Source organism: Astyanax mexicanus, chromosome 22 (genome assembly GCF_023375975.1).
Source record: "Astyanax mexicanus isolate ESR-SI-001 chromosome 22, AstMex3_surface, whole genome shotgun sequence".
Taxonomy (NCBI): domain Eukaryota; kingdom Metazoa; phylum Chordata; class Actinopteri; order Characiformes; family Acestrorhamphidae; genus Astyanax; species Astyanax mexicanus.
Genome location: NC_064429.1, coordinates 17,825,850 through 17,838,601, shown reverse-complemented (window position 1 = coordinate 17,838,601; position 12,752 = coordinate 17,825,850). Strand labels below are relative to the sequence as shown.

Below are 12,752 nucleotides of genomic sequence, written 5' to 3'. Positions count from 1 at the left end.
TTTCAAATAAAAATGTGCAATTAAAATATATATTGTTTATTAGTACAGTGAGACAGAATACTGAATGTACCTTTTGGCTGGTTAAATGGTACAAATTTGTACTTATTGCTTTGAGACCATGATATAATTTCGATCGATTTCGATGAAATATCGAAATCGTGACACCCCCAGTGTTTATACTAACAGGACCAGTTGTGAGTAATCAGAAGATTGGCGAGTTAGAACGCCGAAGTGTCACATGATCAGCAATGTCTGGAAGGTCTTGTGTGGGTGCATGCTGGGAGTTAGAGTCTTTAGTCTGTGTAATAGAGTTCATGGCAGGCAAACTGACAATGTCAGGACTGAGAGAGGGTGGGCAGGGCAGAGAAGGACTCGTCCACAAATCATGATGTGATGCTCTGTGTTATTCAACACCTTCCCAAAAGTCCAAAATACCAGTAGTTCCACCTCTGCCAATGTCAGCATGAACTGTCTGGAGCTATGTTTTTAGTTGCTCAACTGTCTGCTTTTACTCAAGTTAATTTTTGACAGTACAGACGTACCTTCCTCCCCAGCACACAGAGTTGTAGACACTCATCTGATTGAATGTGTTAAGAAAACTGTTGGATTCTGCCTAAAACAAGAACATGTTAAAAATGAGGACTGCGGCTTTTATAGCTACCATCATCATCATTCCAAATCTGACAGCAGACGCAGGTAGGGAAATATATAAAAAATGATGTTGATGTGGTGGTTTAATAGGTTTTATGTACAGCAGAAAAAAACTATTTTACATCTATCACTTTGAACATTTAAATCATTTTATATATTATATACAGTACCTGTCAAATGTTTGAACATATCTTAAATTCTGTGTTTTGTTTTTCATTATTTGAAAATGTTCTGCATTGTAGATTAATACTAAAGTCATCCAACTATGAAGAAAAGCATATGGAATTATTTACTGAACAAAAAAGCTGTCAAATTTGTTTTATATTTTAGATTCTTCAAAGTAGCACCTCTTACTTAGATGACAGATTTCTCTGCTGGATTTTCTCAGTCAGCTTTATGAGGTAGAGTCACCTGGAATTCTGGCTTTCAGTTAACAGCTGTGCTGATCTCGTCAAGAGTTCATTACTTGGATTTCTTGTCTCTTAATGTGTTTGAGAGCATCAGTTGTAAAGTTGTGAAGAGGTAGAGTTACAGGTATGCAGTGAATAGCTCTATTTGAGCAATTTTCTAATCCATATTATGACAAAAACTACTCAACTAAGTAAAGGAAAAAAATAAGAAATGAAGGTCAGTCAATCCTAAATTTTTCAAGACTGTTGAAAGTATCCTCAAATGCACTCGCAAAGACCACCATCAAAAACATTTTGATGAAACTGGCTCTCATCAGGACCACCCCAAAAAAGATACCTCTGTTGTACAGGATAAGTTCATCAGAGTTACCAGCTTCAGAAACCACAAGTTAACAGAACCCCAGATAAGAGCACCTTTAACTCTGGATGACTTCAGTATTCATTTACAAAGTAGGAAAAACAGACAAATATAAAATGAGAAAGTGCATCCATATATATAATAGCAATTTAAAACACTCAGTCAACAAGACCTATAGAAGTGCTTTGTGCTTCCAGTTTCAAAGCTGGAAACACTCCAGTTCTTTTATGGCAGGCAAAAAAAAAGAAAATTACAAAGGACTCTAACTGTGTCTAACTCTACAGTGCCTTTTCATTTTAAAATACAGTTAAAAGAGCAAACCTGCAGAGAAAAGCCTTTCTCGAGACAAACAGCTTCTGATGTCCTATCTTCACAGGCAAGAATTATGAAAAAGAGAAAGTGTGTGGAGGACTCCGCAACGTTGGTGCCAAGAACTTCAAAATGGTGTACGTAAGCACATACATATTTAAAAGGCTTTTCATCAACAAAGACCCCACGCATTATCATCAATTAGTCTTATCCCTAGCTGTTTTTATTAGTAAATTAATTAGTTAGTTGGCTGGTTATGATCCCTTCATTTCTTTGTTTCCTTGTGAATGTGAAAGGTGCTAGAAATAAGTATTAAAGTATTACTATTTACAGTTTTTTTTTAAACGCTGAACTGGCTAGAGAGGGCTTTAAAGGTCACATCTACTCTAGATAGAACTGATAATGATAAAGCTGACCAAGCTATGACGAGGGCTGGAGGGTAAAAGCAGCACTCAGTATAGTGTCTTTACACCACTTTAAACAAACACTCTGTATTGTTTTTTTTTATTTACAGTTAGAATAGCCATTAACCCTTTTTGGGTCCACAAATATAATGACTCAGGGCCCTATTTTAAAAAAAGTATGCCTTACGCAGCTCAAAACATGCAAAAGGCATGAATTCATTTCTTTTAATTAATTATGGGTGTGTTTTGGGCCTAATGCCAAGCTACACTACATTTTTGTCCCTCACGATGTTCACTATGTCAGATTAAGCAGTTATCTTCGTTTTGCGTCGTTCTCGGGGGACTGGCAACACTACACGTTAGTCACCGACCAATCATCGTCCGCGTCCTTGCGTGAGTTCGTAGGTCATCGCGGGAGAGAAGCATAGAATCTGAGAATCACGGCTGCAGAAGCCCTTTGCGTGATGGAAGCGCTCTTGTGCTGAAGAAACTAAAAAAAAAGTTGGGAAGCGACTGTGGGCTCGTTTTTTGGGTGACCCAAATGGACATTACATGCTTTTTGTACTCCAGAGAGAACGTAAGGTATGGTAATGTAGCTACCTAGTTTTTAGTGCCTGTAAACAGAATATTTCATGGATGAAGTAGATTATTAGATGATTATTAGATTATTCTTCCGTTTCTCTGGTCCAGCGAACTGCAGGAGCACCGCCCCGCTTTCTTTTCCCGCGTTTACTTCTGTGCGCCTTAGAACGCTCCGTCTTCCTATTGGTCAGAGGCAGGAAGCACGTTGCGGAGAATGTCAAACTAGAAGATAAAATACAAAAAATTCTAACATGCTAGTCTTTCTGTCGGACGCGCCGACAAGTCAAACGAGTGCCGGATGTTAATCTACACAGATTTTTCTCCTGAAAACTGTTTATTTGGGAGAGTAAAGCGCTTCAGTTTATCTACAGTAAGCTTAGATTTCCAGATTTCCACTAATTTCCAGATTTCCACTAATTCAGCATTAGCATTAGCAGCTAACCGCTAGTGCTAGCCACGTTTAGCGACTAATGCTGCCTTACAGCGCTACACTGAGGAACCCTAAGTGTTCTGGTAAGCCAGGGAGAAATTAGCTAGGGGTTCATTCCACGTAGCTTGTTTAAACAAGTCTTATGCTAATACTGCTCCAGCAGTGCTAGCCGGGGTTAGCCTTATCAGGCTAAGGAAACTCAGGAAACTCCTGAGTGGCTTTACTGCTCTTTACAACCTGACTGGTAAAATTCATAAATAAGGTGCACCGGATTATAAAGTGCACTGATGATTTTTTGGTAAAATTAAAGGATTTTAAGTGCGCCTTATAGTGCAAAAAATACGGTAGCCCTTGGTGTGAACTTTCAGGTGTGAAAATTTCCATTCTGAGCCCTACAAAGATATTTGTATAGATTTTTTCTTCTTCTTTATCAACTGGTGGTAAGATTTATAGAGGAAATAATGCATTTATCTAACAAATTTTAAAACATTTCCTAAAATGTCAATCAAATCTTCTTTAAATAAAATTATATACACTTTTTTAATGATTAAGCATCCTTGCTGGCTAATTCTGAACAGGTGAAAGGCAAGCGTCTTCCAGCACCAGGCTTTAAAACTTTCTTTAAAAGGGCAATTTAATATCCTGAAGGAGAGTCAGATAAGACCTGATGTCCAAACAACAGAGAGAAAAACCCTAGAGATATCAATCTCTCGCTCCTCGCATCAGATGAAGGAAAACTGATCATTTCCTCCTTACTTCACACAGAGAAGCTCTCCAGCCAGCAGCCTAATATGATTTGGCATAGAGGGATAGAAAAGTTTCTGCTGTGCCAGGAGTGTTATCAGCCCGGGTTTTAGACAGTGACTCGACTCTATGAACAGCAAATCTCACTGACTGTTGGGGTTTAAGTACTATGCTTTCAAACTCCCAGATGTTGTTTTTTTCCCCCCATGAAATAAGCTCTTTCAAACACAGGATGGAGCAGAACTCAAACAGTGAAGTTAGCCGCTGTATTACCATGACTTAAGCTGAAATGCTGATTGCATATTCATTGGAAAAGTTTTTTTGTGCTACATCTGCTACAGCAGGTGGTTCCCAGCCTCCCAGCACTCAGCCCACACAACTCAACACAAAAGCTTATGCAGCCCACTTATTCTTGAGTGTATAATCATACAACACAATCAACACTAAAAATAGATATATGAAATGTAAGTTCTTTGAATATGAACTGTTTTTTCTTTGTATTATTTCAGGTCTGAAAGAACAGCATCTTTTTTTATAGTTATTTTCTATCTTCAAATAAATGTTCTAAATGTCAATATTTGTGTTAGTTTATAGAAATACACATTAATGTTAATTGTACTCATACATATACCTAGTAATAGTAATTTTAATATTGCCTCCTTATTTTTTGAGCTGTATTTTGATATTGAATTTTTGTCCAGCCCTAGCTCATTTATCTAGTCACACGTTCACCAACGATGAACTCAAGCAGTATACAGATTTAATTCCGATTAGTTAAAACACGGCACATTTCCCTATAGACTAACGATGGTCCTGGAGGGCTAATGTTTAACACAGTTTAGTGATTTTCTCTAAACACAACTGCTAAACTGGGAAAACCAGCTCACAACCCTGAAGCTAAAGTGATGGAGAACAGCTATAGCAGCACATGTATTAAAAAGCCAGTGATACTTGTTTATTAACAGAAAAACAGATGCCTCCATGAGATATAGAGAGGGTTTATCGTACATGCAGCATACATTTACTGCCAGGCATATTTCCCAATGGAAAACCATATGGAAAAAATGCTAATGGTTTGTATGTTTGCCAACTTTCAGAGTCATAGCGCTGTACAGCCAGAAGTTTCCAAACGGAACGCTTGAGGAGGTGAGCAGTGTGGCTGATGAAATGACCAAACTAGCAGAAGAATGCTGCCAAGACAACGCAAGTCCAGACTGCTACGACAAGGGGGTAAGCTGTGAGCTGTGAATCCAATATGTGCATTTGTTTTTGTGTACTAATAAAAGATGGGCAGAGAGGACTTTCACCACATTCAAATATATAAAAATGTATACTGTGTATATACAATACTGTGAAAAAGTATTTAACCCATACAGATTTCTTCTGTTTTTGCTTTTTTTTTTTATCATACTTGCATTTTTCAGATAAAAAAAACACATTTTAGTATCAGTAGTATCATAACATGAGAAAATGTAAAAAGCAGCTTGTAAATTATGATTTTATTTATTATTTATTAACCTATTATGTTCATTTGTCAGGAAAAGCAATGGTGTTCCAGGGTCATTTTGAACTAGTGCATGGTTAATTATTAAAAAAAAACCTTACAAACAGTGTGAATTTTTTTTTGCTAACTTCCTTACCTCTAACAGGTAATGCTTCAATTAGGATAATTCACTCGTTTTTCATAAAACTTTTCATCAACTTTTTTAATTACTTTTAAAAGACCAAAATAAAACAGTAGTTTTACATAACATTGAAACATAACGTTGCAATTTTGTTTTAGTTTAGTTTTTGCAGGGGGTGATTGCAAATATTGGAGATGAACCGTTTTCATATTATATGTTGATTACACTAATTAAGGCAAGCAGAAGAAGTTTCATACTGAAAAAAAATAATTTTAACTATTTTTCCTGGATCTTCAAACTTTACAACAGGTCAAATTGACCCGGAACATAACAGGAGGGTTTTTCTTGTTCTTTGTGAAAGTCTCTTTCAGTTGTAAATGCATGCTGCATATTAGTAAAAGAAAATCCTCAGAAATACAAGTTGATCAGAGAATCTACGTCAAACAGTGACTAAAGTAGGGCTAAATAGAAACAACAGCACTTTTTTTTCACAAAATGCGGCTCTCATGGCATTCCTTCATATTAGAGACCACGACTGATTTAAAAAACGATAAAATGAGACCTTAGAAAAAATCTCTCCAATCCAACATGGCCCTGTGTGAAAAATATTTGCTCCCTAAACCGAATAACTTGGTTGTGCTACCCTTGGCTCCAAAAACTGCAATCAAGCATTTGGGATAACTGGAATTAAGTATTTAAAATCTCGGTGGAGGATTTTTGTTCCACTCTTTTTTGCAGAATAGTTTTAAATAAGCCATATTGGTTTTCCAGCATGAGAACTGCCTGTTTAAGGTCTTGCCACAGGATCTCAATTAAACTTTTACTAGGCCACTCTAAAACCTTCATTTGTTTTTTATTTTGAGCTATCAGAGGTGGACTTGTTGGTGTGTTTTGAGTCATTGTCCTGCTGCAGAACCCAAGTACACCTGAGCTAAAGATGAGGACTGGATGGCTGGATATTCTACATCAGGATTTTCAGGCAGAGAGCAGAATTCATGGTTCCATCTAGTACAGCTAGTTGTCCATGTTCTAAAGCAGCAAAGCAGCCCCAGACCATCACACTACCACCACCATGTTTTACATTCAGTACAATGTTCTTTCCTGGAGATCATCAAGATGTTTGTTGGCAAATGTGAGATGGGCTTTTGTGTTTTTTTTTGGTCAGCAGTGTTTAGTTTTCTTTGCCTTGTTAGTTTCTTGCTTATTATTGAATAATGAACACTGACCTTAACTGAGGTAAGTGAGACCCATGGCTGGATTACTGACCGGGCCAGTGGGGCCAGCGCCCAGGGGCCCTTGAGGTCAGGGGGCCCCTGGCCCAAAAAAATTGTGATGCCTATCAACATTTATGATACAATACATTTTTATTTCAGAGGGCCCTCCATTTTAAGGATCCTCTCACTATTAGGGACTTTGACCCCAGGGCCTAGACATGCTTTTGAGCCCCTTATTAAAATGGAATGGCTCATTGACTTTGTAGGAACCTACAAATTGCCAGGCAAGCAAATTGCAAATATGCGATTCAGGCTCTTACTTAATGTTTCTGAATTTGTTTCAAAATGATTATGTTCAATTTCGCGCAGAGACGCCAATTAATTTAGCAATTTAGCTAATATTTTAAATTTTCTTTGCTCAGACTATCCTTGATCCATTCTTGGGGAGACCTGCAGTTCTTTAAATGTTGTTCTGGCTTCTTTTGTGACCTCCTGGATGAGATGTCCATGTCCTTTTGGAGTAATGTAGTTAGGCTGGTCACCTGTGTTCTATGTTTTCTTCACTTGTGAACAATAGCTTTTACTTTGGTCTGCTGGAATCCCAAAGCCTTAGAAATGACTTTGCAACCATTTTCCAGATGGATTGAGGTCAGGCCTGTTGAACACATGTCACTGGTATGTAAGCTTAAACACATGTAGGCTTGCATGCTAGAGTTAGGTATTTACATGATAGTGAAGGCTCATATCAGATTACATTTAGTTTCTTTACGACTGTTGATATTTAAATTTTGGTCAGTATTTGGTCAGATCGGCACACCCCAGGTTACAGTTCAGTCCCTGTGTGTTGAGTAGTCTAATAACCTGGAGGAAGAAACTGGTGCAGAGTCCGGCAGTCATGGCTTTTATGCTCCAGTCCACTTTTCGCACCAGATAGTCAGGTGCCAGGTGGCTTTGCAGATGTAGCGTGTGGTGTAGATGTCCGTGTTTGAAGGAAGAGAGACGCCAAATGATCTTCTCTTTTATGTGAAATAATAAGGCAATTCCTACTGCACTACTGTCCCAGCAGACAGCTGATGAGGATGCTCTCTACAGTGCCTCTGTAGAACATAGTGAGGATGAGAGGTGGGAAAAAAGCTCCACTAAAAGTAGGGCCACTGTTAGGCTCTCTTAGTTATGAGATGCTATGGTGTTGACGAACCAGACGAGGTTTTCTTCAGTGTTAACACAGACAAATGTGTTGTTCTTAATGATTTCCACAGTAGAGCCATTCCTTCATTTTCAGCTGCAGTTTGTCACCTTTCAGTCTCTGCCGCTCCTCTCCGCACGCTGACTCGTCGTTTCTGCTGATGATACTCACCACAGTCGAGTCATCAGTGATCATGGTGATGAGTTTTGAGCTGTCCTTTGCAGCAGAGTCATGAGTCAACAGAGTAAACAGCAGTGGATTGAGCACAGAGCCTTGAGGGGCACCGCTGCTCAGTAGGGTGCTGCTGGTAATTGGGATCCCGTTGGGTGGAGCAAAGAAGCAGTACAGGAAAAAAAGCTGCCAAATGTCTTATACTTCTGGAAAATGCAAACGCTGCATGCAAACTCTACACACACACACACACACACACATCTAATTAACAGCTTTTTCAAGCCCTCAAATACTCTCTGGTGGAATAAACTATAAACACTATTAGTGTGTGTTTCTTGAGTGTTCAGTATGTGTGGTCAGTCAGTCAAATGTATCTAATTATTTATAGTAAACTATGAAGAAAATAATATGGAACTATTTAGAAACAAAAAAAGTGTAAAACAAACCAGAATGTTTTATATTGTACATTCTTCAGAGTAGGCACCTTTTGCTTAGATGACAGCTGTAGCTCTGGCTGTATGTTTAAAGTCTTTTACAGCCTCCAACAGGTTTTTTTCAGGCTTGTCCATCATCATTCCATCATCTCTGACCAAATTCCCTATCCCTGCTGAAGAAAAGGCTTGGATCCATCGCATCTCCTCCAACCTGGATCCGCCTCTCCTCCGGCCTGGATCCGTCGCATCTCCTCCGACCTGAATCTATCACATCTCCTCCAACCTGGATCCACATCTCCTCCGGTCTGGATCCACATCTCCTCCGGCCTGGATCCGTCACATCTCCTCCGACCTGAATCCATCACATCTCCTCCAACCTGGATCCACATCTCCTCCGGTCTGGATCCACATCTCCTCCGGCCTGGATCCGTCACATCTCCTCCGGCCTGGATCCGTCGCATCTCCTCCGGCCTGGATCCGTCGCATCTCCTCCGACCTGAATCCATCACATCTCCTCCAACCTGGATCCACATCTCCTCCGGTCTGGATCCACATCTCCTCCGGCCTGGATCCGTCACATCTCCTCCGGCCTGGATCCGTCGCATCTCCTCCGACCTGGATCCATCACATCTCCTCCGGCCTGCATCCGTCGCATCTCCTCCGACCTGGATCCATCACATCTCCTCCGGCCTGCATCCGTCGCATCTCCTCCGACCTGGATCCATCACATCTCCTCCGGCCTGGATCCGTCGCATCTCCTCCGGTCTGGATCCGTCGCATCTCCTCCGGTCTGGATCCGTCACATCTTCTCCGGTCTGGATCTGCATCTCCTCAGGCCTGGATCCAAAACTCTCCCGGTCTGGATTCACATCTCCTCCAGCCTGGATCAATCGCACCTCCTTCGGTCTGGATTCGCATCTCCTCCAGTCTGGATCCACATCTCCTCCGGACTGCATCCGTCGCATCTCCTCCGGTCTGAATGCTTAAAGCTTGGAATATGTTTTTATAACCTAACCCTGCTTTAAACTTCTTCTCCTCAACTTTATCTCTGATCTGTCTGGTGAGATCCTTGGTCTTCATAAAGCTGTTTGTTCACTATGTTCTCTAACACACACTGAGGCCTTCACAAAACAGGTGTACTTATACTGAGAGTAAATTACACACAGCTGCACTCTATTAACTTATTCAGTGACTTCTGAAGGCAGTTGACTACACTGAATTTTATTTGAATACTTTTGCAAATCACATTTTTTTTTTTACTTTATAAAAAAAATTAAATAATGTATAATTTCACTTTACAATTATAAATAATCAATAAAATACATTTAGGTTTGTGGTTTTAAGGTGAAAAAATGTAGTTCAAGTGGAATTAATAGTTTTGCAAGCCTCTGTATACACACATGGACAAAATCTTTCTTACCCCTTGATTAGTGCTTGATTAATTGCAAGAAAAACCCACAATGGTCACAGAAATACAATAAATAATAATAAATAAAAATGCTGTGAAAATGAACAAATAAAAATCTGACATTGTTTTTTTAACCATGCTTCAACAGAGTTATTTAAAAAAAAAAGTCATGAAACAGGCCTGGACAGAAATTATCGTACCCTTTTCTTAATATTTTGTTACACAACATTTTGAGACGATCACTGCAATCAAACGATTCCTGTAACTGTACCAACAAATTTTGTCCACGTGGGTGTGTGGTTCAGAGTTAAGGAGCAGTGGCACTACATGGTCTAACACCCATTATAGGCAGCTATTTGCGAGGTGTGGCAACCCGTGTGCCAGTGGAAGTAACAGAGGGGGATGATGCTAGTTCCTGCACATTGGATATTTTATTTATTTTTTTGATACTGCATGTCAGCATGAAATGAAGCAGCCCAGCGATGCTCATTCATCTTCTTGCAGAGATCAGCAGGGCCTGTTAGTCACTGCAGTGCACACAGAGAATTGATTAAATATCAAATACGCTCAACTGATTCCTCCTTTTTCACTTCCTGATCGTGGCAACCTCTGTTTTAGTAGAGTTTTAAGATAGTAGGGAAGATGATGTTTCTAATCAGTTAAAGTAAGGTTCAGATGCATTTTAGTTTTTAGTTTTGGCCATGACAGTGTACATATTTACCAGGAATTCGTGTCATAAAGCAAGTACAACTGAGGGCTGTTTGTTTGGCTATTTACTACACAGTCTTTAAAAATTAAAAAGTTCTACAATGGGTTCTTTAAGTGATGCCACAGAAGAACCGCTTTTCCAAAAAGAACCATGTTTCTAAAATAACATATAATTTAATGTTGAGCCATTTACAGTGGCTTGCAAACGTATTCATACCCCATTGAATTTAAATGTATTTTATTGAGTTTTTAAGTGACAACAACATAAAGTAGCACATAATTGGAACAAAAATTATACATGGTTTACAAAATCTTTATCAAATAAACTCAAATAAACACCAGTGGTGTGTTATGTGAAGGCCTCATTGGTTTGTTAGAGAACACTAGTGAATAAACAGCATCATGAAGACCAAGGAACACACCAGACAGGTCAGAGATAAAGTTGTGGAGAAGACGTTTAATCAGCATTAAGTTATAAAAACATATTCCAAGCTTTGAACATCCCAAGGAGCACTGTTCAATCCATCACTCGAAAATGAACGAAAAAGTATTCAACAACTGCAAATCTACCAATATATGGCCATGGTCCACCCAAATTGACTGATCCAGCAAGGAGAGCACTGATCAGAGAAGCAGCCAAAAAGCCCATGGTCACTCTGGAGGAGCTGCAGAAATCCACAGCTCAGGTAGGAGAATCTGTCTACTGGAGAACTGGTCATGGAGTAATGGAGTGCACAAATCTATCCATTTTAGAAAGGTGGCAGAAGAAATCATTATTGAACGAAAGATGTAAGAAGATGTAAGAAGTGTTTGCTGTTTGTAGCCACAAGCCATGTAAAAACACAGTGAACCTGTGGAGGAAGGTGCTGTGTGGTCAGATGAGACCAAAGTTGAACTTTTTGGCCTAAATGCAAAGCTCATTGTGTGGTGGAAACTCACAATTCTGAACACACCATCCCTATTGTGAAACATAGTGGTGTCAGCATCATGCTGTGAGGATGCTTTTCTTCAGCAGAGACAGGGAAGTTGGTCAGAGTTGATGGAAAGATGGATGGAGCTAAATACAGAGCAACTCTTCCTGAAATAAAACCTGTTGGAGGAGTCTTGGGACTTGAGACTTGGAAGGAGATTCACCTTCCAGCAAGACAATGACCCTAAACATACAGCCAGAGCTACAGTGAAATCAAAGAGATGAGGAAGGAATCTCAGTCTCCAGATGCACACAGTTGGAAAAGACCAAAAGTTGTTGCTGTTGTAATTGCAGTGAAAGGTGGCTCTGCTAAGTATCGATATAGGAAGGCTGAATACTTTTGCATGTCACATTTTTTAGAATTTTGTTTGATTAAAATGTGGAAAACCATGTGTAATTTTCACTTCACTTCACAATTATGTGCTACTTTGTGTTGGTCTATCACTTAAAACCTATACTAAAAAGTTTGTATTTGTAAGGTGACAAAATAATAAAGTTCATGGGGTATGAATAATTTTGCAAGCCACTGTAGGTCTTGTCTGACAACAGTATATTTTGTCTGGCCTGATCCTATACACAGATATCTATGCCTATGTTCTTAGTTTGGTCAAACGTCTGTAATGTATGCAAATCTTTTCTTTAAACTTTTAAACTCTGTTTTTAAGATCTATGTTTTTAATATTGAACTTGAATGCAAATGGGCCTGCTATCACATCAGTGTAGTTTTGAGACATATTTGCAATTAGCCATAATTAGTAATTGTCAGGTGTGGTAGCAGGGGGGTGTCATTCAACACCCCCAGGCGCACTCCCTGAAAAATGTTTATATTAAATACATGCAATTTGGCAGTCAATTTGGAAATGATTAATGCTTTCCAAATAAACAACATATACAAACATGCTAAACTTGTTGTTGTAGTTTAGATAGACTCAGACACTGACTGAAGATCAGTTCTGTTTTAATAATCACCTTTAACTTTTGAGGCACAGTGACCACTGTAGGAAATAAAACTAAATAAAAATAAAACCAGTCCATTAACAGAGCTGTACAGTATAGTAACCAAGTAGAACTACTTCACTACTATACTAAAGTACTTAAGTAGTGGTTGGTGTGGTGCAGTGGATAACACCACCACCTTGCTAATATCT

General features: G+C 39.2%; 1 protein-coding gene across 2 annotated transcripts in view; it reads left to right on the top strand.

Moving 5' to 3' along the window:
• The first annotated feature begins 482 nt into the window (after window positions 1-482).
• Window positions 483-12,752, top strand: part of gc (GC vitamin D binding protein) — a 95,739-nt gene continuing 83,469 nt past the window's right edge. The window contains exons 1-3 of one of the 2 annotated variants that reach the window (XM_022664865.2): window positions 483-696; window positions 1,796-1,865; window positions 4,986-5,118. In XM_022664865.2, coding sequence (XP_022520586.2) covers window positions 627-696; window positions 1,796-1,865; window positions 4,986-5,118 — 273 coding nt within the window. In that variant the 5' untranslated portion in view covers window positions 483-626. The remainder of the gene's footprint in view (window positions 697-1,795; window positions 1,866-4,985; window positions 5,119-12,752) is intronic. The other variant, XM_007257701.4, reaches the window with a different exon arrangement.